The 24413-nt window shown below is 36.5% G+C and overlaps 1 protein-coding gene and 1 non-coding gene across 6 annotated transcripts in view; both read left to right on the top strand.

Moving 5' to 3' along the window:
• LOC108969267 (mucin-6) overlaps positions 1–24413 on the top strand; it is a 46330-nt gene extending 21917 nt beyond the window's left edge. For 4 of the 5 annotated variants that reach the window (XM_018933874.1, XM_018933876.1, XM_018933878.1 and 1 more), the window contains exons 3-7: positions 1265–1453; positions 21336–21437; positions 21535–21685; positions 21825–21946; positions 22058–23707. In XM_018933874.1, coding sequence (XP_018789419.1) covers positions 1370–1453; positions 21336–21437; positions 21535–21685; positions 21825–21946; positions 22058–23707 — 2109 coding nt within the window. In that variant the 5' untranslated portion in view covers positions 1265–1369. Of the gene's footprint in view, positions 1–1264; positions 1454–21335; positions 21438–21534; positions 21686–21824; positions 21947–22057 lie in introns of those variants that run through there. The other variant, XM_018933879.1, reaches the window with a different exon arrangement.
• Positions 1092–1164, top strand: Trnak-uuu. Its single transcript has one exon. It is a non-coding gene; the product is annotated as a tRNA-Lys (tRNA).

Raw genomic sequence — 24413 nt, forward strand, 5'->3', positions numbered from 1 at the left:
TTGAAAATCGTCGGCTATAGTAACCAATATGTAAGCATTTAAAAACCAAAACTCAAGTTTTGTTTCAATATGAGGTATGATAACCAATATATTGGGTAGTCGAAAAAGTATTTTCGTTTTTGAAAATTGTTTATAAAAAAGGGAAGAATGCCACGCAAGCCACCACTAAAATTAGTGAATATCCCAGCAGTGAAATCAACAAGTTATACATACATTATTTCATAACTGGTATGAACTTGAATTTCACCTCACCAACCAACACTCTGCTTTTCATGCAAGCATACAATATTTCGAATACCAACCTGATACTAGTACAATACAAACCAAAAATATATCTAATACAGTTTGTAATTCCAATTACTAGCAATATAACTTYTGTCTTTCTCTAGATTCTCCTTACATGCAATAGAAAATACCATGCTCGATATATTCTTRGCATGCAAACTTTTGTTGTTTTTTGACTTGTAGCGATTTTGGCCAGWATATATCATCACCTGAAATGCAAAACAACGTAACAACAAAAAATCGAAATTGAGTTTTTTATTGCTTACGGTTCACTATATCATATTACTTATTACTTACTAGCATATAATTTTCAGCTTTCACGGTCAGCTATAACCAATATATAACCGATATATAACTATTTTATAACCAATACTCAATTTTTGTTACAAAATGATTGGTATCTATTATACCGCTTTTCCTTCGCCTGTAAACTTATAGAAAGTTTGGTTACATTATTTTCCATTTTAAGTAACGATTTGTATGTATCTACATATATTAGAATTTGCAAGCTTGTTATTGATTATTTTTTCCCAGTCAGTGGTTGTTGTAGCGCCAGTTCGCATGTACATAAAATCGATGCTCATGTGCGCTCGTGTAATCACAGAGAAACTGTTTGAGCAGTGAGGGGTATCTGTTTGCTTGCCTGCGCGCTACTACATATGCATGTTCTGTGTGATGTTCTGGCGCGCCAAAGTCGCTTAAAATAACAAACGAATGACGAAGCGAAACGAAGGCAAGCGCTGTTATGATGTCACAAGGTCGTTATTGTACTGTGAAGTAGCGCATTGAGCGAGATGAAAATATGTGCCCGGGTAGCTCAGTCGGTAGAGCATTGGACTTTTAATCCAAGGGTCCAGGGTTCAAGTCCCTGCTCGGGCGATCTAAATTTTTTTTTCAGAATTTTAAATTTCTCTATGCATTAAAAAAAAATATATTTTTTCCACTTGTAATGCAATGCTTTTATAATATTTTCTTGCAGTTATATATAATAATATAAGCGGCCACTATTTTACGAGCAACTATACGGAGGCAACAAAGATTCTCTCTGGTAAAAATTTGTCAGAAGGCAAGCAACGGCTCCGAGATGTTCACACACAATTGGCTAAAGTGGCCAGTTCTAATTTGGCTGCTGAGCTGCTGTTATTTGTTGGCCTTCACAGATGGTCAGGTAAGTTGACGGCACTAATTTGAAGACTCTTCCTAACTTTTTTTTTTTTTTTTTTTTGTTATTCTTAATCGAACGATCTGAAATTGAGTGTGAATTTAGTTAAAATTAATGCTTTGAATTTAAATTAGTAAAGCTTTTCTACTTCCTATTTCTAAGAACTTGCTGTTGTTATTTTACAGAATTATAACCATTCGTAAAAAATAGCGCATTACTTACTTGTATAACTACATTTAGAATGATTAATTGAAAATTAATTTAATTACTTTGATATTATCGTTCGTTCTATGTCTCAATAATTAAAGAAGCTAATAAAACACTGGAATTGCTTGTTTACTCTAAACGTTATCATTAGCGAATTCTTGATTTGCACACAGTCATAGCATAATTTTCATTTTAAATAACTAGTATTCGTCGCTGATTTAATTTATTTAATTATCAGTTGACTCGTGGCTCTTGCTTGTTGCCTACTTTGTGGAAATTAATTATGATTATAAAGGTTATACATTTATTGGCATTGGTTTTGATAAGCGCGTGATCGGCAGAGATTTATCCAACAGCAATACATACAGATGTAGTGGATGTCTGTGAAAGCTTATACTAACGGGTRATCCAAGTGGAGGCAATTTTTTTAATAGGCATTATTTGACAACTAATGGTGAGTCGTATCAAGCTGTCATGTTATTTTTGTTCTGTAATGYGTGGCATTATATCATGGAAAGACGTACGTTTGAACAATGTTTACAAATTGTTCCACTTTCTTGCAAAAAATTATCTTCTTGGCTCAACTTATGATCAACAATATCGACCTACTGAACGYAYTATTCCCAAAACCATYTCCCATTTTGAGATTCAGCATTCATTATTGCTTAATATTCGACCGAATATACCAAGGCCAGCATGCAGTGWAGAAAATGTAGCAGRGAGTGTACACGAAGAACGCGTGGAGAGTCGATTCTACGYCGTTCGCAGCAACTCRGACTGACGTATGCWAAGGTTTGGCACATTTTATGTCGAGATCTCAAATTGAAAGCGTACAAAATACAGCTTGCACAAGAATTGAAGCCGCTCGACTTTTTCAAGCGACATCGTTTCACTCTGTGGACTCTTGAAAAACTCCAAGAAGATCCGACGTTGTAGAGCCAAACTTTGTTTAGAGATGAGTACCATTTCTGGCACAATGGGTATGTAAACAAGTGAAATTGCAAGGATGAAGAGCAACCGGAAGAGTGTCAAGAACTGCCGTTTCATCCAGAAAAAACTATGGTTTGATGTGATTCGTGAGCCGGTGGTATTATCGGTCCGTCTTTCTACAAAAATGCTGCCGATGAGAATTTAACCGTCAATGACGACCTTTATCGCACCATGATAACCGACTATTTGATGCCAGAAATCGAAGCTCGTGATTCCAGTGACATTTGCTTGCAACAAGACAGCGCCACTTCGAACACATCGCATCATTCAATGGATTTMTTCAGAGTACACTTCGGTGAGCAGATAATTTCACATTTTGGGCCGGTCGATTGGCCACTAAGATCGTCTGACATCACACTGGTAGAATTTTTCCTGTGGGGATATGAAAACTCTAAAGTCTATGCGAATAAGCCCGCTTCACCCGCATCACGCCTTTCATTCGCCAGTTACCAGTCGAAATGCTCGAAAGAGTCATTGAAAACGACCAACATTTGAAAAATAAATGACCATGAAAGTTCTTCCGAATGATAATAAACATTCACCAATAAATTCAGAGTTTTCGTGTTTTTTCTTTAAAAAAGTAGGAAACCTCGAAATGGATCATCTTTTATGTAGTGATTTGATAGCAGTTCGGCAATTGGTATATACTCGTACGATGACAGTAACTAATATGTGGAAAGCCTCAAATAATGGTTAAATATTTGAAATTGATGGACGGCTTTATACTTCTCAAATTTCAAAATATATATTTTACTTCAACCAAAACAATATATTATAAATTTAATAAATTCAATTATCGCTTAAAGTTATTCAAATAATTAATCTCTTAAACTTCCTATTTTGAACAAGAACTCTGTGTAAAAAAAGTTATGCAAATGAAAAAATAAATGTGATTGCGGGAAGCATGCAAATCTTTTCCTCATCACGTTTACATAATTAATGCAACTCATTTATATAATCGAAAAATTAGCCTGCCAACGCCGCACAATTTCCTTGTAATTGACCGCAAACTTTTTTATATCCAATTATAATATTATAATTTGTTTTTGTAGGCAAAGGTTATAGCAAATTGAAATCGTGACGTGATGAGGGTTTACTCGGTCACACTTTGTAGCGGTAGTTGAGAAATTTCCTCAAAAGATAAAGWTTATTTGCGTAAAAAAGCAATGAAATCGAGAACGCCAGCAAGGCTCATTGAAATATGCCAAAGCTAATACTTACCAGCTCTGAAAAAAAAAAAAAAATTACAGAAGAAGCGTTCTCTAACATAAAATTACTGAAACTAGTAAATAATCTCTCCGGAATAAACTTTCCGAATTGTCGCTTTTACATTTARTTTTTGACAAGAGAGCAGAAGCGAGCAGAGAAATGGCTAATCGAAGACAGCTGCTGTTTTAAGCTGCCTTAGCATGTTGTCACTAATTAAAATTGAAGATAATATAAAAAACATTTGTATTAAAGTAAATTCATCTTCTTTTCCAAAATCTGGTTGAGCGCGTGGCAGTGGCCTATCAGCTAACACCTCATTCAATCTCAAAGGCAATACGCCCACAAGTCATCAATTGCTTGCCTTGCTGTTATTAGCAGCTGCCACGGTACTAACCATTAACTAGTTATTTAATTTAGCCGTTAGAATAGAACTTTAGTCGCCATTGAATTACTGTAAAGAACGCTCACAATTCGAGTATAACCTAATGACTACTGGTTCTACAGCAAGTGAAGATACACGACAATGATTGGACTGTGTCGCAGGTACTGGCAGGTATCTGTTAGAACGTTTACTGAAATAAAGATATTAGATATTCGCCGGAATGAATGCTGACAGCCAATGAGAATGAGAAAAATTTAATTTTTAATTCCGAGCTTCCAAAGCATTTTGCTGTGAGTCGGCCTGCATGCGCCTAGAACATTATTGCCGCATGTAAATGCCGACAATAAGACAAGTTAAAACGTAATTACAGTCAATTGCCAACTGTATTGCTGAGAATGTTGTATAAGTATAATTTGTAGTTATCTACAAATAGGAACCTTGATCGCATTGTCAAACTTGCTGGCGCTGGCGGAGACTTTGACAAAGAACTCTAAACTACAGCAACTGTGTAGAGGCTTAGTGAATCTACGTTAAGTGGCGAACAGGCTAAAACGTTTACGGAAACACATATTTTCCAAAGGGAAGYAGACGCGGGCGGCATAAAATATGCGTATTTCATAAAGTCTTTATTATCTAAATTAAAGCAAAGCAAAAAATTGAAGGCTTACATTGGGATTAGACAATAGTCGTAGGCTTAGATGTTTGTGTATCAAAGCCCCTTTTTCATTACCGAGCATAATAAAAATGAGTTCTAAGCAACCAGTGATTAAGTTAAAAATTATACACAAATTAAAAAATCATCGGCGCTAAATGGACGTTTAGGTGCTAAACTTCTCAGGGACATACAGCGTATTAACTCAMATTTTTAATCAGTTTAATCAAATGCTCGTTAACGAGATTTATGCCTTCTTCAACTCAAATCACATAAATGTTGTATGTGCCTAGCTTTGATTTGGCTGTCAGTTTATGCTTTATTGACCGAGTACTTTATGCCATTGCTTTTGATCGCTGAGCATTAACGCGGCGTTGACGCTGGACTCAAGGGACGGAAGTGTTTGTTGTGAAATGCCAGAAGAAACTGCTTTTAAACAGGCTTAACAGGGCACCTTATCTTCACAGCCAGCAGTCATGAGCAGCGGGAGTAATTAATTCGTACGCCAATGAAATGCGCTTTTTATGTGCTTATTCAAATTATATAAGTGGATTATATGCATGTATAACATTCATCATTTTTCATCAGTATAATGTCGGAAATATGTATATTTTAATTGAAATACTCTAAAAGACACGTGTTCTAATAAATTAGGCTATTAATTTRGATAACATAATTATTAATATGCGCTAAATATAATATGTGAAAAGCGACTTAAGAAAAATTGTCATGTTGAAGTTGCTAATTTAAGGGTCCGAAAGAAGCCTCCACATCTTTAATAAATTGTCTTTTGGTAGAAAAAATTTGAAATATTCAATATTTATCAGTATAACTCTATAAATAAATGAAGGAAGTTAAAATATTTTTAGCTTTGATATTTTAAAAACAAAAAAGTTAACTTCGTCTGCATCGATCATATAAAAACCTAAAAGAAAACATCTTGCCCAGCTAGAGAAAATTTTTCTTGCCATCAAACAAACAGTCATCGCATTCACGACTTGACTCTCAAGTCACTGCTGACCGTCATAACCTCGAATAATTTCATCTAGCTTGACCCTGTCTCTTATACACATCTAGATGTGTATAAGAGACAGGTATGTATGGCCGTCATCAAAAGTTCGAAGTGGTCTCTCGTTCGAGGCTGTTGTTTCCTTTTCATTGGTGGCGGTCCCGAACCCAGCGCACAACCCTGGGTCTGTCTCTTATACACATCTAGATGTGTATAAGAGACAGACCCTGGGTAGGTATGGTTCGCCTTCGCACTTTAGCTCGCATTAAAATGGATGTTTTTAAGCTACCCAAAGAATACTTGGTCGAAGACCGGAAGTCATGAGCTATTGAGCCATATGTAAAAAAATCATTCTGGGCCAAATGAATAACCATCAGAGAACTTTCCTCACTTTCATGAACTTCTACACATGACTTCATCCGCCGCGTCGTTATTTCTGCTTTCTCCAGCATTGATAAGCAAGCGAAGCAAATGGATAGGTTAGTGAACGCGGGCTAGAGAAAATTTTTCTTGCCATCAAACAAACAGTCATCGCATTCACGACTTGACTCTCAAGTCACTGCTGACCGTCATAACCTCGAAATCGTAGATAATTTCGCTTATCTTGGAACCAACAATTACACCACCAATAACGTCAGCTTCGAAATGCATCGCAGAATAACTCCTACCGACAGGTGGTACATCAAACTGAGTACGCAATTGAGAAGTAAAGTCCTTTCTCGACGAACAACAACCAAACTCTATAATTCACTCATTATTCACATCTTGATATGTGGTRCAGGGGCATGGAAGATGCCAGCGTCTGATGAGTCGACATTACGAGTTTTCTGCGGACGATTTATGGTTCTTTGCGCATTGGCAACGGCGAATATCGCATTCGATGGAACGATGAGCTGTATGAGCTATACGACGGCATTGACATAGTTCAATGAATTAAGAGACAGGGGCTACGCTGGCTAGATCATGTTGTCTGAATGGTTCAAAACACTCCAGCTCTGAAAGTATTCGACGCAGTACCCTCCTAGGGAAGCAGAGGAAGAGGACGACCATTCCTTTGGAGAGATCAGGTGGAGAAGCACCTGGCTGAAATTGGTATTTGGAATTAGCTTCAAATTTCGAAATAAGTGAAAGACTGCAGCGAAGCAGTATKTGTGGTCGCTAATTATAATAGTGATCCAATCGGAACGATTTGTTTGGAGATCATAGGACTATTTTAGATAATATTTCGTGTCAAATTTCCTGAAGATATCTTRTSAAATAAAAAAGTTTTGTATATAATGGTTTGATTTCCACCAATCATTTTGTGATATTAGTGATCCGATATCGGCGGCAGCTTTTTGGGGAGAAAAGGTCGTGTTTATGATTGATATCTCGGAAATTGAGGCTTACATAACGACAAACATACATACTGGGATACATAGAGGTTTTCCGACGTTTTCTGCTGAGTGTTACAGACCTTCAAACCTTTATATATATATATATATATATATATATATATATATATATATCTATATCTATATATTGCGCAAGATATAAAAGAACATATATTACAATACAACAGCGAGAGATACGTTTTGACTATACAGTATATGACCAATAATGTAAAACTTCCGAAAATTACTATTTTCATTTAAATATTCGGAAAGAAACATGTAGCTATCTTGTCTATGTAGATGTGTGATTTTTGACAGCACTTTTCCATCTAAATTTTGACCTGCAATTAATTTGACTGTTGCCCGTAAATTTTGTACGAAGCCTGACACTTGCCACACTTTTTATTTTGCGGTTTCTGGTTTTTCTTAATTTTTGTTTTTATTTCGGTGTAATACTATATTTTATTAGCCTTCAGCTGATTGTGACCTACAATAGTTTTACATGAACTCACTTAAATGATATACAATTGTTCTTGCCATGCCATGTTCAAGCACAACCACATATGCTTGAAGAGACGCCATAGCGCAGAGCCCTAATACAGAGATATACGTATGTACATATGTTGACACGTACGTATGATAGCTGCTTCGAAAACATTTGAACTACAATAATTTGTAAATTTTGCGGCCAGAGGGCATTTAACTTGACTCAACTTAATTTCGACTCCGAGAGCCGGGTGTATACGGTTTTAGGTTAAAAAAAGCTATTAAATTTACTTCACCAGTTTATAATGAATGATAACAACTTCGTACTGCCAACATTTGCGTGTAGGTACTTATGTCGCAGAAGCATGTCGTTCTCAGCTATATTTATTTGTGCCTCGCTAATTATTATGCTAAAGTCAATRTGCTAATATGCAGAATGATGATATAGTAAATTCATATTTTCATAGAGGAGTTAAGGTAAAGGTTCGCGAAATGCTTGGAATTTTGACACCTGTACTGGTAAATAATGACAAATGACTTGTTGCTACTAAACACTTGTAAACTTCAAGAAATTGCTTTTGCTGTTGCTGCCAAAGGTTACACAGTGGCAATAGTTTTGAACAGTCTTTCAGTGACCAGTAAAACTGCTACGTCACTCAATTAACCTGAGTTGGCGCTAGTTACCGCATAACAGGTCAATTGAAAAGTCCTCGGCTTAACATAGTAAAACATTTTTTTTTTTTTTTTTGTTTTTATTCGACATAGTTCCTTTCAAGAGTCGGCCTATCGATTAAAGCGACCCTCAAAATTTTCGACGCCATTTTTGTAGTACAATTTGTCCTTTGCTTCAAAATAGACCTTAGTTTCGGAGATCACAATGGTCGTAGTAGGGTCAGATCTATGGAATACGATACGGAAGTAATTCGAAACCCATTTCATGGATTTTTGCCTTTTTTTCATTGACTTGTGACATGTTGCTTTGCCTTGGTGAAACAGCACTTTCTTTTTCTTAAAATGTGGTTGTTTTTCATTCTTCAAACTGTCCAAAAGGGCTATGTAAAAGTCACTGTTAATGGTTCTTCCTTTTTCAAGGTAGTCCTTAAAAGTTATTCCAAGTGAAGCCGTAAGCCCTGGCAGCTAGTGCTTTTTACTCTGTAAGATAATAATTGTATTATTATTTCTCATTTAATAAATAAATAAAATAAATAAATATTCGAAGTACATCCCAAAATATAGACGCCATAACCTTGCCAGCCGATTGTTGTAATTTCTTACACAAAGCTTTCACATATCCTAATATTCGTGAATGATAYGATATACACTCTTAGCGCATATCTTTAGAGTATCTGCTATCTCGAACAAAGTTGACTTTTTGATGTATTCTTCTGTAACAACCACTTTTGCTCATTTTACCATATCTAAGCTTAGCATATCAATCTTGAATGTTTGATTTTCCTGGGACAGTGCCATCGTGCGAAGTTTTTACTTGAATTATTTTTCCCCCACAAAAGCAGTATTTTATCAAAACGCGAAATTCATTTCTACCAAATTTTCCCACAATAACAAAAGTTGATTCACTCAAATTKATATAATTCACAAACTAATGATCCGACAGCTGTCAAATTTATGCACGCGCCATTTGAAGGTTAGGGTTAATTAAAAATCATATCGATTTAATTCTAGTACCRCCATCTATGTGTCAGGCTGGAGACTGTTAGTTTGGAATTTCAGCTTGTTACAGAAGAGACCTTACAGATTTTTAAAATTACATAAATGCTCAACCTCACTRTCGCACGCAGCAAAGCCACAGAAGTGATGAATATGCCGCCCTTGTACACGTACATTTGTCTGTATGTAGTGTATGGCTTCACTAGCCGCTATGTGTAGCATAACGGCCACTGCGTCCGAAGTTGCTCGCATTTGATTGCTAAAGACCGGAAAATGAAATTTCGTAAGATAAATATTTTTACGTTTTGCTTGCTTTAATTTATTCCAAGCGCCGTGATGATGGACAGCAGCGAGTCAATAGCGTTTAAAAAGAGATGAAACGGATGCAGTCGTAGCTAAAAGAAAATCCACATAATTTCCAAAAATTAACTTAAATCAAGGCGATGTTATAAGATCTAATATAAACAGTAAAGCAGCTAATTTGCAGCTGAATATAATATCTCTTATGTACATTTGCATATTTTTTGTGAATAATGAGTATGTTGTTGTTATGAAAGACGCATTAAACATGATAGTAGGTGGGGCAAAATTGAGGAATTTGGATGCGGTCAGTGTTGTTTTGAAAGATAAGTAAATTTTCTAAAATTATGAGCTTGCCGATTTTTATTAATTTATTTTTTATTAAGCTATAAAATGCATTAACATTTTTTTTGAATTTAAATAATCAAACCTCAAGCGTTAACGTTTTTTAAACGCTTAGGTTTACGAAAAATCGCGTCAGAGCTTTTTTTGTAAAGCATGCAATTTCCTTTACAGTCTAGTATACGAGAAACGTTTTCAAGTCGTTGGAAGTGAGAGTAGAATTTTTCTATCTGATAAGAAAAAAATAATAATTATAAAACTTTAGGCAAAAMACATTTTGGTTACAATTGAGAACTCAAACATGTAGAGAATTTCTTAGCGGTGCCTAGGAACTTGTTTTTCAGAGATCCAAGCGAAAAAATATGCGTTTTTTTACCCACCCTAATAATTATATCAATTGGTGTTAACGCTAATTTTAAATCTAAATTTATTAGTTAAGTGTATGTAAACAAAATCGAATTTTGTCGAAGCGGAAGAATATTTGTATAGATGCATAGGCCTTCTTTAGAATAYAAAATTTTCGATTCCTTACACAGAGGCTCATTCACAGCCTCTTGAGTGGTCTTTAAGCGGAAAATAACTTTTCCTGTAGCCTGTTAATTATAGCTCGCTTCTTTCGGTGATTGTAACCAATTTGCAAAGTAAGGTTAAAAACTTGTGTRTACAAGTACATATATCGTAGCACAGATATATGAGTGTATTTGTAAGCATACCAAAAATAAGGCTATGACCTCTCTTGCAATTGTAAACAATCCGTTGCTGTCGCCGATCATCCGTCAATTAAGTGATTAAAAGCTATGGTGACACATGTAAATATTTTGAATATTTTTGCCATTACAACAATGTGCATTTAAATTGATGCCTTTTGAATGATAATATTGTAAAAATTCTTACATCAATCCCAGATTAATTATTAATCTGTTTCATTTAGGAGCAATTAATTATGTTTTGTTGGATTTTGTTTACAAAAAATATGAAATAAAGTCTAAAGAGTAAGTAAGAGTAAAGAGTAAGTTATTGAACTTACTTCGACATCAGTAATATGTGTATATTTTTAGTGTGCTATTTATTTCCCATTGTAATGTAAAGTTAAAGAGCTTTTTTATTGATTTTTAGAACCGGTCGTCTCCAAGTTAATTGATACGAAAAGAGTTCTATAAAACCATTAAACAATCATTTGTAATTCATTACTTGTGGAGAGAGTAGAGAGAGAGAGAGAAAGAGAAATAAAGGCAGAGTGGTAGAAAGAGAGATACAGAGGCAGATAAATWTGTTTCTCTTGATCCTGAGCCCACTCTCWTGCACTGGTGCTACATAGCTATTGTAAAACCAATTCTGCTGTACCGTATGATGAACAAGCGTACGGGAATCCATMTACCGGAAGCCAATGGAGAGAGTTCAGAGGCTCGCTGCCCTGTGCTTAATGGAAGCTTTAGCAACAAATCCAACGGCGGCTCTTGAACTGATACTAAACCTGGCACCTCTTCGCTGAAAACTGCGCAGGAAAGTCAGTGAGAGGACTACTGGCTGCAGAAGAATTTACATAAAGAACCTTCKGGCCAAGCTCTGTGAGTAATGGCTGTTGGGCAAATACCGACTACATGACACCACTTTTAAACTGGGAAAGAAGGTTCAAAGTAAATATAGGAAAAGATGCCTAAACATCTATACGGATTTCTCGGACGATGGACGATGGAGTTGGTGGGGGAATATACTGTTCAGARTTTGGCATAAAGTAACATTTTAAGTAGCCAAACCAATGCAATATATTTCAAGTTGAATTCAGAGTCAACATCTACTTAGAGAGCCAAGCAGCAATCTTTAGTAACTTCGTATCGCATATCGGCTATAAGTGTCTTGAGAAGCAGGTGCCAGTGGAAAGTGTTGTCAGAAGCAACCAATTTCACTTCCAGGCCACAAAGGCATCGAGGGAAATGAATAGTGGACGAGATTGYCAAGTGTAAGGCTAACATCCGAWAACGTGATACACATTGGGAAACGTATGCATTGTCTATAYGACGATTTTGACAGAAGCATAGTAACGAAAATTAAAACCCGATGGAATGAGTTTCCTGGGTGCAAAACTGCAAAAGTCATGTGCGAAGCGGTAGATCGGAGGCATAAAAAACTCCTATTGCCACTCGATAGAAGATACTGTATAAATATGTTGGGAATACTAACCGGGCACTGTCTGGCGGCGACACACGCCCGACTTGGGGCATGGCTTATTGGCCTACCAGAACAACCTAATATAATCTGAGTGAGAAAAAGTCCTAACGAATATGTTGAAGAGGTTCAGTAGTATATAATCCGGGGTTATACCTATACACGGCTTTGAAAATTTGCTGTAATCCTAAGTCACAGCGAGTTTTTCTTTTTTTAAAAAGCTATTTGCTGATTACTTAGCTGATGGGTAGACGCTTTACATAAATGTTAAGCAAAAAAAGAAACTATTTAATCATGTCATTTAAACTGTTTTTTATGCATAATAATATTCGTGGCATTTATGAAGATGTCGCAAAATGTCAAAGAGCAAGCACTTTGTAATTCCCTTCACTTTCACAAAATACCACGAATACAACAAGACTGCTGCTGGCGCCGAGTACTCGGAATTAAGGCAAATACTTGCAAGCTATAAAGTGTAGTAAAAGTCAAATGAGAATATTTATGTTTGTTTTTATTTTTTAATTAATTATTTTATTTTTTTTAATTTTTGGTTAGCCGTTATGGCAACTGGTTGCCGTTTTGTAGACTTAGCGCAACAACTCGCATTTTGATGCTTTAAATGTCAACGGTTTGTTTTATTTTTAGGCTATACTCATACACTTTATGCATGCGCGCTAAGTTGTTGTTTGTGTGCAAATTGATTTTTTGCAAATTAACATTCCTAGCGCTTAGCAAATCACTTTTGGTCTCTTAAGATTTACAGCATTCCTCGTACTAAATCTGCATAAGAATGCCAATCCTGTGTCATCCGATTTTTCAATCAACAACTCATATTCATATAACCAGAAGAAGTAAATCTACTAAGTGTATTAACTCAGGCTGAAAAATGACTGTGGAATTAATAACCGTGAAATCATATTTTAAAAAACCAACTGGTTTTACACGCAAAACTTTGGATTCTTTCGCCCAACGCCGCCTCTGCACTATCGAGTTGGTTTAAATTATTATAATCTTTAAAGCGTTGATGAGTCAGAGTCTCTTTCTTCTTCAGTTTAGTATAGCACTTTAGTTCTAAAGTAGTATTGTTGGATCGATGAACAATGACTCATCAGCATATGTTTCACGGTATTTAAAAAAAAAGAAGAAAACAATATCCCTCAATTTCAATTATACATACATACATATATTTTACACATGGAATGATATTTGTCGTAAAAAGCCAATTGAAGGTACTGAGTTCCAAATATTAGGTATCTAGGGGCTATAATAGCTTTTGTCGGTTTTGTTTTTTTTGTTATGGCATACTTTAAAAAAATTATTAATGCAAAGTTGTTTTTCTTTATTTTAATTGCTTCTTGATTTATACACTGGAAAGGAAAGAATCAGATAGAGTTTGAAATTGTGTAATATAAGAGGTAGGCGTGATTGCAGTCCGATTTCCGCCATTTTTGCACTGCAACATAAGAATGTTATGTACCAAATTTGATAGAAATCGGTAGAGCAGGTCTTGAAATATGTGATTTTACCTAATAGTGGGTTAGCTTTTGACAATACCGTTATATGCGGAATGGGCGGGGTTATCATCCGTTTTCAGTTCTTATAGGAATTGTTCTAAGCGAATTTGGCTAATGTAATTTTCATGATCTAGGAGGTATATTCATTATAACTATTAGATGGTGGATCCGTTTTCAGTTCCGTTTTCAGTTCTTATAAGAATTGTCCTAAGCGATTTGGCTAATGTAACTTTGATGGTCTAGGAGATATATTCATTACAACTATTAGATGGTGGAGCCACGCCCACTTTTTCAATATTTCTTTCTTGCTACTATAATATTCTGAGCCAAATGACAGTTATGTATCTTATTTTAGTGTTTAGTTGTTGCACTTTATAGGCTTTTCTTTAATGGCATTTTTTGGCGACATCGCTTCGCTAATAATAATCTTTAAAAAAATAACTGCGAAAGAACGTCCTTTCAAATGATAATACAAATTTCCCATTAAGTTTGAGGTTTCWGTGTTTTTTCTTTGAAAAAGTAAGAAACTTTGAAATGGATCACCCTCTATGTTCGACATCCATAAGTGATCCTACAACTCTTTGTTAACACAAACGCTCTTCCTGTACAAATGTATATGCTTAGTCAATGAAGTCATCATGCGGCTCAGATAACAAGTATCTGAAAAAAAATGATTTTTTAAGTTTGCATTCGCAACCCSCCTAAACAAAATATGTGCCAGTAAGGGTAGCCGTTAACAACCTTTCAGTGTCAAACTAATCAAAAACAATGAGACTTGTACTTCATGAAACCAAAATACTCGTTAAGCTTCGGCTGCAACGTACACTTAAACGAATTGGGAATGTCATTAAAGCTGCTGTATGTTTAGCCAAAGGTTTTTGCATATTCGAAATTTTAATTATGCAGTGGACGTTAAGAGGTACTCGTAAAGCCAACAGCCCAACAGGTGAACAGCTGAGCCGCATAGGCGGAACAATACGATGAGACGAAATCTTAAAATACTTCTGTACGGTATTTGTGTGCGAATGTTATGAAAATGCAATTRCATCGCTGTGCCAGCCAACGCTGAACTCTAAACATAAAAGCTGTCAAGAAAACTAGCGAGTGTCTGTGCAGATGCGTGTGTGCGTTGGATAAGCGGAATGCGAAGGAGCTTTAATGCATCGGACAGTGTTTTGTCCAGTTGTTTATATATGGAATCAATGATCATTCATCAACATGCGCTTACATGTGTGTGTGTGTGTGATTGCAAGTGGGTAGCCTCTTCAGATGCATAACTAATTGACAAATTAACACGACAAAGTCTATATGCTATAAGACAAAAAAGCACCGGTTATTTGCATGTGGATTTGCACACACACATTCATCCAAGAGAATATGCATACAAATGTATTTATGTTTGTATATATAGCGCTGCCTTGTACCAAGTCGTTGACATACTAATCCAACGATGCAGTAAAAATATTGTTATACTAACGATCAATTAGCATCCATTTATATAAATAACCGCTGTAAGGTGAGCGCGCTTTAGTGGATTCCTGTCGGCGGCCTTATTAAGCTTTTGATTGTTTGTTTTATATGTTTTCATTTAATACAGACAGTCACTCTATATCATACATATATCTCCGCATTTTGCGAAAGCTGTAAAAAATCTATGTGTCAAGGGGTTATATCCACTTAAAAGTCAGATTAACTTTTTGTTAAAACTTGTAAACTTTTGTTAAATGTTTGTCGCCGTATTTGAGTACTAAAAACTCGCCGAACATTCTCTTTCAAGGCGTCAATCATCTTGSGTTAACTGCGTAGACAAACCACTTCACTTATTCCATAGAAAATATTACAGCGATCTTGGAGGGCATGCCGCAGGCTCACGAAGCGAGATAAAAAGTTCATTGTAATAAATTAATTGTTACTTTGGCTGTGTGGCATGTAATGCCGTCTTGTTGTAACCAAAGTTCGTCCACATCAAGCCAGTCATATACGAAGAAGATTTTAAACATGACTCTTAAGAATTTCCCATTGATTGTAAAAGTATCAATGATTCCTTTTACTCATACAGCAGACCAAACAATGACCTTTTGAAGATCTAACGGCGTTCCAACAATGGGCTTTGGTTTATCATGACTCCAAAAGGGGACAATTTTTTTCATTAACATACCCATTTAACCAAAAGTGAGCTTCATCGCGAACTGAGCCATTATTTTGATAATAAATTGGCATTATTTGTAAACGTTGTTTCAGAGTAAAACTGTTAATTGTGAAATGGCAAACCAAACAAAAAAAAAAGGATGCTATGGTCTATTGCTGACCAAGCTTCCGCGAAGACCAGTTATGTAACAGTAGAACTCAAGATCAAACCGGAGCACCGACTCGTTTGCACTCTACCGATGGCGGTTCCAGCGTGCCTGGCTCATCAGCTTTAAAGTTTCATACCAGTCTTATCACAAAGACACTCGATGCTATTGAAAGTAAGGAGTCCAACGAACTAGATTTGATCGTGGAAGAATACAAAATTTAAATAGTTGAAAGCATTTCCAACCTGATCTGACGAGGTTTCTTACTTGAAAAGTATTTGATTATTTTAGTTCAATAAAATATATTTCTACATGCTGACTAGAAATATTTATGTATGAGTGCGGAGCAAGAATACATAACGCCAAAAGCRTCGATAGCAACAAATGAACATACATACTTATACTATATATGGCATTTATAATACTTGTAGAAGTAATATTGTAGTAAGTTCAAGGACACAGCTCAGCTAGGCGCTGTCAACTTTGCATCTAAGTATTTGTTTATATATAAATAAAGTTGCACATTTGTATATACAGAGTTATTATAATATTTCTACGTTTGTAGCGATAAACTCAGTCATTTATCTACTTATGTACCAAAAATATAATAGACGAAAGAAGAATTTCCAGAGGCTTGGCTGCACAACGCATTTAATATAGTATAGTTGATTGCTCGCCAAACATTCTTCTCTAAAGACGAATGCAAATATGCGATAGCATAAATGACGTCAGTTTCAAAATATTCCAATAACTCAATAATTAATTCTGAAATCGCGCAAAAACTTCTTTGAAAGTACGAGGTTRCTGAAAAGGAAACGTGCAAAAACTTAATAATTCTATAAAAGAATGCTGAAAGCCCTTTGCAGTTTCATAAAAATCCAAATTAACTCGGCGATAGGCAACATTTTGTTAACTGCCAACTTATGCCAACTTATGCCGATCATGTAGAGGCGTGGCAGTAATGGCGATTATATTTGCATGCTTAAATTTTTTGTGTGTTTTGTGCTAAGCCCTTTTTCACAAGAGGCTTGCTTTTCGAATAGTAATTTATTATATGCATCATTTAGTTGGACAAAAACGTGCATTATTATCGAAGCAYGTGGGCAGCCTTTTATATTTTGCGATTTTGCAACTCTGGTGCTTCAATCAGGCAACTGACAACTTTAATATAAGGTTCGATTTTATTGATAGACTCAGCACGTTTTGGCATACGTCCGCTACTTGTGTTGTTTACAGTAACTTAAAATATTCATCTCAGCCAAAAAATAGAGTTAAATGAACAAATTTTTTTTCGATTATTTTTTACAACTTTCGATATTGATTAACTGCGCAACAGTGCATCGCTAAACTTAAAGGGTTACATGGGTTTCTTCGAGTAAAAAACCGCATTTTTTCACCAATTTTTTTCTCATATTAAAAATTAAATGTTTTATTAGAATTTTTTATTGTTAGAAACATACACCATTAGCAAATAAATGCTGAAATTTTTGAAAAAAAAAAAATGTTTTAAACTCGGCCATTGCGACGCCATTTCAGGTGACCCCTCGGAAACAAGATGCGCCCGCGTTGGCAGCATAACTCCTTACAGAATCATTTAGTATGAAAAAATACGTGTTTTTGTTAAAACCTTAACCTAGAACGTGGGCAAAATTGCGTTTTTGACAGACATTAAAAAAAAATTTGAAAATTTCAAAGAAAAATTCGCGTCATTTTTTTTTTCAAATAGTTGCAATCGAATAAAACTTCTTCGTACAAGTCTTTAAGAATTGAATCTCAAAGGCCTGTGTAAAATGAATATAGGTTGAGTAGTTCTTGAGAAATGTAGCGAACTGGTCTCCGAGACTATTACTCGGATCAACTTGAAAATTTAGGACAATATTCTAGAACTGTTGTTGAATTCAATTTAAGACATTAAAAGAATCGATTTTAATCCTTAATGCCTTCGGAACATATGTTTTGAAGATACCACAATCAGGATGGCAAAAGTACCTCGAAAATTAGTTCTAATGCAGCCCAAAGTGTATAAGGCTTAATGGAGATAATTTTGAAAAAAACAAAAAATATAACCATTTTCGATGGTTAATATTTTTATTTGTTCTCTAATTCCGAAATCTAAAATCCAACCTTCGTAATAGCACTTTCAATTACTTCGTAAACGGATAAACAAATACAAATTGCAATCTGATAAATGGCGAATCTTATAATCGTGAACTTCTCTAAAGGTTTAACAAAAACGTGCTGAATGTGTAGAATAAGTAAATATTAATAATTACTTGTAATAACGCCCTAATGGGGGACATCACAATGTCAAATAAGATCTATTGACTCAGCAGATTTCGAAAAATCTCGCTTCCATCCAACGTGACATTTTGCAATGAACTTCAAAACCTACAGGTATCAAGCTTTAATTGGTGTAGCATTACAACAAAGCTTCATCTAGGTATTTTTCTTTCACAATTAACACATCGTAACTGTAAAATAACTGTGTAGGGTTTCACAAGTTGTAAGCCGGCAACGAATATTTGATATGACTGAAAACATTTTTTTTGTGGATTGTGGAACAGCTTGTGATTTGCAATCTGTAAACCCGCCCGCTATCGATACGCCAGCAACAAATATGCAGTTGCCTCATCTGCTGCATTAGCGCGTAATCACCAAAACCCACTTTGCCACACGATACCAGTATACTCATTTGCAATAAAAAAACAGACACAAGTCAAATAACTATACAAAAACAAAGCGRAAAATTTATAAAAAGCTGAAGTTTATTGCCGCTTGTCATGAATGTCGCTTTGACACGCTGTAACCTGCAACGAACAACTTTGTCAGCTACCCGTTCTATTGCGCCACATTTGCTTGCCACAGCGCATCAAATAGTTTCCCCGTCATTCTCTTYGTCGGGCAGCTAGCAACTGCTGACTGACACTTTTACCGCCTGAYGGTTTTTCCATTTGCCCAGAGTTTAGCTTTTTCTTTTTTGGTTTTCAGCCCTCGGCGTGAGGCTGTTGAGTAAGAGTGGAGTATTGTTGTTGTTGCCGCAGTTGTTTTCGTTGGGCCGCAGCGTCGCAAKTTTGCTGATGTAGTATGTCTCTAGTCTTTGCATTTTCTAAGTCAAAACTATATGACCTATGTAGATATATATATACAATATATATGTATGYACWTACTAGTGTTGTGCGTGTTAAGCCCCCCAAATCCCGAAAGTRGAYTATCAGTTGTTATGACAATTRAGGAAGCGCTAAGYTCGGTTGTATCTGAACATTTTATACTYTTGCAATTTRCAAATGTCRAAGACCGGGAAATTTGTTCAGTTGTTGTATTTGAAAAATGTTGCGAAAGATTAAAACTGTATTACTCGATAAAATGGGAAATAAATTGTAATAAAATTCGTTATTTTCTTGACTTATATTGGAAGTACAATCCCAGGGTTTCATCAAGATACCGCTCATGCAATTCCGATCATATGGAGTAAAGTCAGTCAAATGTTGGAAATCATTACAGATGATCTTCGAAAATCTTTATTTTCGGTCAAAAGGCAACTAGTTCTTTTTTTTTCTTATACATATATCTTGTCCAACTTTGACCTTGAAGCTGTAGATAATGTCTCTGGCGTATTTAGTTAGATTTATCGCCCTTTTATGGGGTTCAACGGTCCCTTTATATTAGGAGTGGGCAGGGTTATCATCCGTTTTCATCAATTTTCACAAGTATGAGTTTCTATAATATTTTCTCTAAGCGAATTCGGTTTACTTTTCARTGGGGGTGTTTTTTTCATGGCGGGTCCCGAAACCAWCGCACAACCCTGAGAGGCCGGGCYACGTCTGAAAACAAATGAAAGTCGYTGGGGGCTGAATCTGGTGAATACAGTGAATGCTCCAASAATTCGAACTTTACTGATGAAAAARGATTTTTTCTTCTGCAAACTGAGTGTTTTTTCATGAATTTTTCCTACAACTGATTCAAATGGTTGTAATAATMTTCAGAAACAAGAAAAAATACTACCTTCACAGGTGCATTTATGTTAGTAACTATATGTTCAGTTTGTATGGAAGCTATATGCTATAGTTAACCGATTGGAACAATTTCTTCGGAGATTACATTGTTGACTTAGAAAATTATCTACACCAAATTTCGTGAATATGTCTTGTCAAATGTGTAAATTTTCATACAAGAACTTGATTCCGATCGTTCAGTTTATATGGCAGCTATATGTTATAGTGGTCCGATATCGGCAGTTCCGACAAATGAGTAGCTTCTTGAAGAGAAAATGGTATTTGCAAAATTTCAAAACGATATCTTAAAAACTGAGGGACTAGTTCGTATATATACAGACAGACGGACAGACAGACGGAGAGACAGACAGACGGACATGGCTAAATCGAATCAGCTCAACATACTGATCATTTATATATATACTTTATAGGGTCTCCGACGCTTTCTTCTGGGTGTTACAAGCTTCGTGACAAAATTAATATACCCTGTTCAGGGTATAATAATTGTTTTACCAGTTTGGCAAACAAAATTCCTCTTGCATCCCAAAAAACTGTTGCATTAACCATCTTGGTTGACTTCCGCATACGAACTCGTTTCGAAGCCGAACAACCAAGTACACACCACTCTTTAGCCTCTTGTTTCGATTCAGAATCATGGTGATTGATYCAAGTCTCATCCATAGTGATGATTTCACACACAAAATCCACTTCATCCTTTTTAAAACGCTCCAAATGTTGCTGAGTATATTTTCTAAAAACCAAAATTTTACTTAAAATACGGCTTACACTGGCCAAYGAGATRTGTAGAGCCTCTACTAAATCTCTCTCAGTCAATYGGCGATCTTCCAAAACCATATTCTGTCGTTTGCCTATGATTTCWGGTGTTGACGCGCTTTTTGGACGTCCTTCACGTAGATCGTCTTCAAGGCTTGTACGACCACGTTTAAATTTTGCAATTGTTCATCATTATACACTTTTAACATTCCTTCGTGAATTTCTTTTGGTGCTGCACCTTCCAAAAATAAGCATTTTAATACTCATACTGTGACACGGCGACACTATATGGCTTGTAAACGGAGAACGAATTGACAGATAGAAATGAATCTTTACATACGATCATGTGAAGAGTGTACCCATAAAACAAACATTTGAGGTAGTAGCAACGTTCTCTCTTATCGAACAACAAAACTTATTTAACAACCTGGTAAAGGAAAATATAATACATCCTTGTATATTTATTACTCCCGCAATCATGTAAAAAAGATGAAACATTAACAAAATGTACTGATTTATTGTGTTTTCAGAGTGAGAATGCCATTGGTGCTCATCGTGTATTTGATAAAACATCATTCTCCTGTTCTGGACGGCCATCGGGTTACTACGCAGACGTTGAAACTGGCTGTCAGGTATATATACATTACGAGCGTTTCTTGGCTACTACTCTTACCAAGATGGCCTATAATTGGCAATCACAAATGTACTAATTGAAATTTACTTTGCCAGGTGTACCATATGTGCGACGGGTTGGGACGCCAATTCAGCTATTCGTGTCCCAATACGACGCTTTTCCAGCAGCGCATGCTAATCTGCGATCACTGGTATATGGTGAATTGTTCCCGCGCAGAGAGCGACTATGCAGCGAATTTATTAATTGGTGAGTATGAAATAGTAAAAGCAAATCTAAATTATACGAACTACGACAATGACATCGGTTCGCTATTAACAAAACAACGCAATAAACTTGACTTCCAAATGAACAGAACTTATGCACATATTTTTCATCTTYCKTGCAGGACAACGSGATAAGCCGTTTGTGAACGATGAGGAAAACAGTTTGCGTACACCSCGTCCTGACCTCTTGGATMGACCTTATGCACCAGATTACTCTGGCGAATCATTTAGAGATCAATACAAGGTTTGTAGAAATAACTCAAAACTCTCACAGTTTTTGTGTCGCTTTTGTTTCTTTTTAAATATTGGCACSTTGAACAATGTCTTTCCTACCTGCTTCTTATAATTTCTATAGCAACTTCCGGCGATCCAAAATCAAATACAAATCGGCGACACTCCAAAAATTCAGGACAAATTCAGTGCTGTCACGCAGTCGACTCCAGGCCAGCAACACTGGAAAATACCATCACCGAGCCGCACTATACTGCCACCTGCCTACGAAGCACAGATYTCGGACGACAGCACTTCGCAAGCGAATAGTGGCAACGTACAATTTGTGCCCAAAACGCAACCAGCACCGCCAACCATAGCAAAGACATCAGGTCGTGGCCAGTCAAACAACCGCTTCAACAGCGCAGCGCTGCATCAGCGCGGTCAATCAGGCGAGCACGAGGACTTAGGTACGAGTCACAGTACTCGTTATAATACATCTGCTGATTTGAACTCTGCTGAGCAACAGAACAGAAAAGCGGCAAGTTTTCTTAATAAGGACAATRTTAAAAGTGCGATTACTTTGACAACACCCACAGTTACAACAACTCCATCTACAACCACAACAAGAGCCGCAACCAGTACTGCCAGTAGTACTGTAGTTACGACAAATTTACCTTATAAAGTACCATCCAAGGTATACGAGCCGCCATTCCTGTATCCAATTTATAATGAAAACGATACGGTCAGCACAAAGSCATCACTACGCACTTCGCCTGCCACACCCTTTACAACCTCCCCAGCTTTGAACAAGTTTACATCCACCACACCGATACCAGCACCAAACCGGCCAACAACGCTTGCGGGYAAACCTTTTACCGTRTCGAACGGCGGTGTCACCACCAAAGCKCCCAATATCGGTGGACGTAACCAGAACAATTTAATTCAAACTAGTTTCGGTCAAAGTTCCAAAGATATACGTACTCCTACACCAGCGCAAGGCTTTAAGCCRCCTACACCTCGTCCACCTGTAACTACAACCACAGGCGTGCCAAAAAGCTTGGAGAACTCACCYTTTGACTATAGTATTCCTACCACAAATCGTTTACATTTGCCTACACCTTTYATTAATACATCGGACGCGACCGGAGCCAAAGTCATCAAACCGCCAGCCAAACAACTACTGCCGCCTCATCACGAGTTTGTGCAACACGACATCGCTACCACACAGGGGCCGCCCATCTACTATGAATGGAAAATGCCGTCAAATGGACTGGAACCACCCAAATTGGATCCGCCAATCGGTGTGGATGGACGCGAATATCCTGAAGCGACATTCGATTAYAATGCCATCAGTGGCGCCAACGATAATGCAAATGCACCAACAAAAGCGCCGGTTGAAAATAATCCAACCGCACGTACGCCTATTTCGCGCTCCATCAAAGAGACGGGACAGCCAAATAGCGTACATCGTGTAAATGCTGAAAAGCCGAAGGCGACAMACACATTGGTKGTCGCAACAGATCGCTCCGACACAGTAGCCGTCCCAGCTTCGGATATCACACAGTTGCGCAAAGACTACTCCGTGCCCGAATATCTATTTCCTTTGGAACCGTTGGGCCGTACTGGCTATTTGTCGACGGACACGTATAACTCATTTCTATTAAAGATACCTGAACATGGCGACGATGAGCCGGAAGACCACAGACATTGGTTCGGCGAGAATCCGAAATGTCCCGAGTGTCATCCATCTTTTGTAGTGCCCGGTACATGCGAACCCTGCATACGGCGGTAGATGCGTGCAACCGCTGAGGTCTTAGATCCAACCGGCATTTAATATTTACACGAATTCAAAGTTTAGCACAATAAATAAATGACAATTCTCTTCTTTAGTTTCATTGCCTTGCTCTTTACTGTAGTTTTACGAATACAGAGATGCATTTGCATATATACTATAGAGCTCCTAATTTGTACTTAAATTAAGATAGGGAACGAAGCCAAGCGTGAGCCATTAGCTATACTACATACATACACATACCAGTACATATATATTACATATAAGTATAAATATAATTTTTATAACCGTTATAATTGTAAATGGCTGCTACTAAGTATATTATGAACAATACCTGTTATATAAATTAGWTAAGTAGAATGCATATAGCTACTGCTCGTCCCTGCATTTTTCGTSTCCTTTTCACTGGTATTCAAGTACAAGTGAGCGATTATTTAATATTGATTAGTGACAACTAGCCTTYTCATTCAATCATCCAAAATAGTCGCAACAGATTTTCCTTACAAGAATTCAAAAACCAATGGCTTACATCAATAATACAAAAATCCCCATAAATTTTCTCTTCCAATTCATTCTTATTTGTGCTTCACTTCTAGGTTTATAAGTAAACTAAACGTAGTTTTATTACAGTAAATGTTAAGTTAAGTTTGTAATATATATCAACCCCTCATATATTCGTACGAATGTTATTGAATAAAACATAAAT

This window comes from Bactrocera latifrons, unplaced genomic scaffold (assembly GCF_001853355.1).
Source record: "Bactrocera latifrons isolate USDA-ARS-PBARC rearing strain unplaced genomic scaffold, ASM185335v1 scaffold_247, whole genome shotgun sequence".
Taxonomy (NCBI): Eukaryota; Metazoa; Arthropoda; class Insecta; order Diptera; family Tephritidae; genus Bactrocera; species Bactrocera latifrons.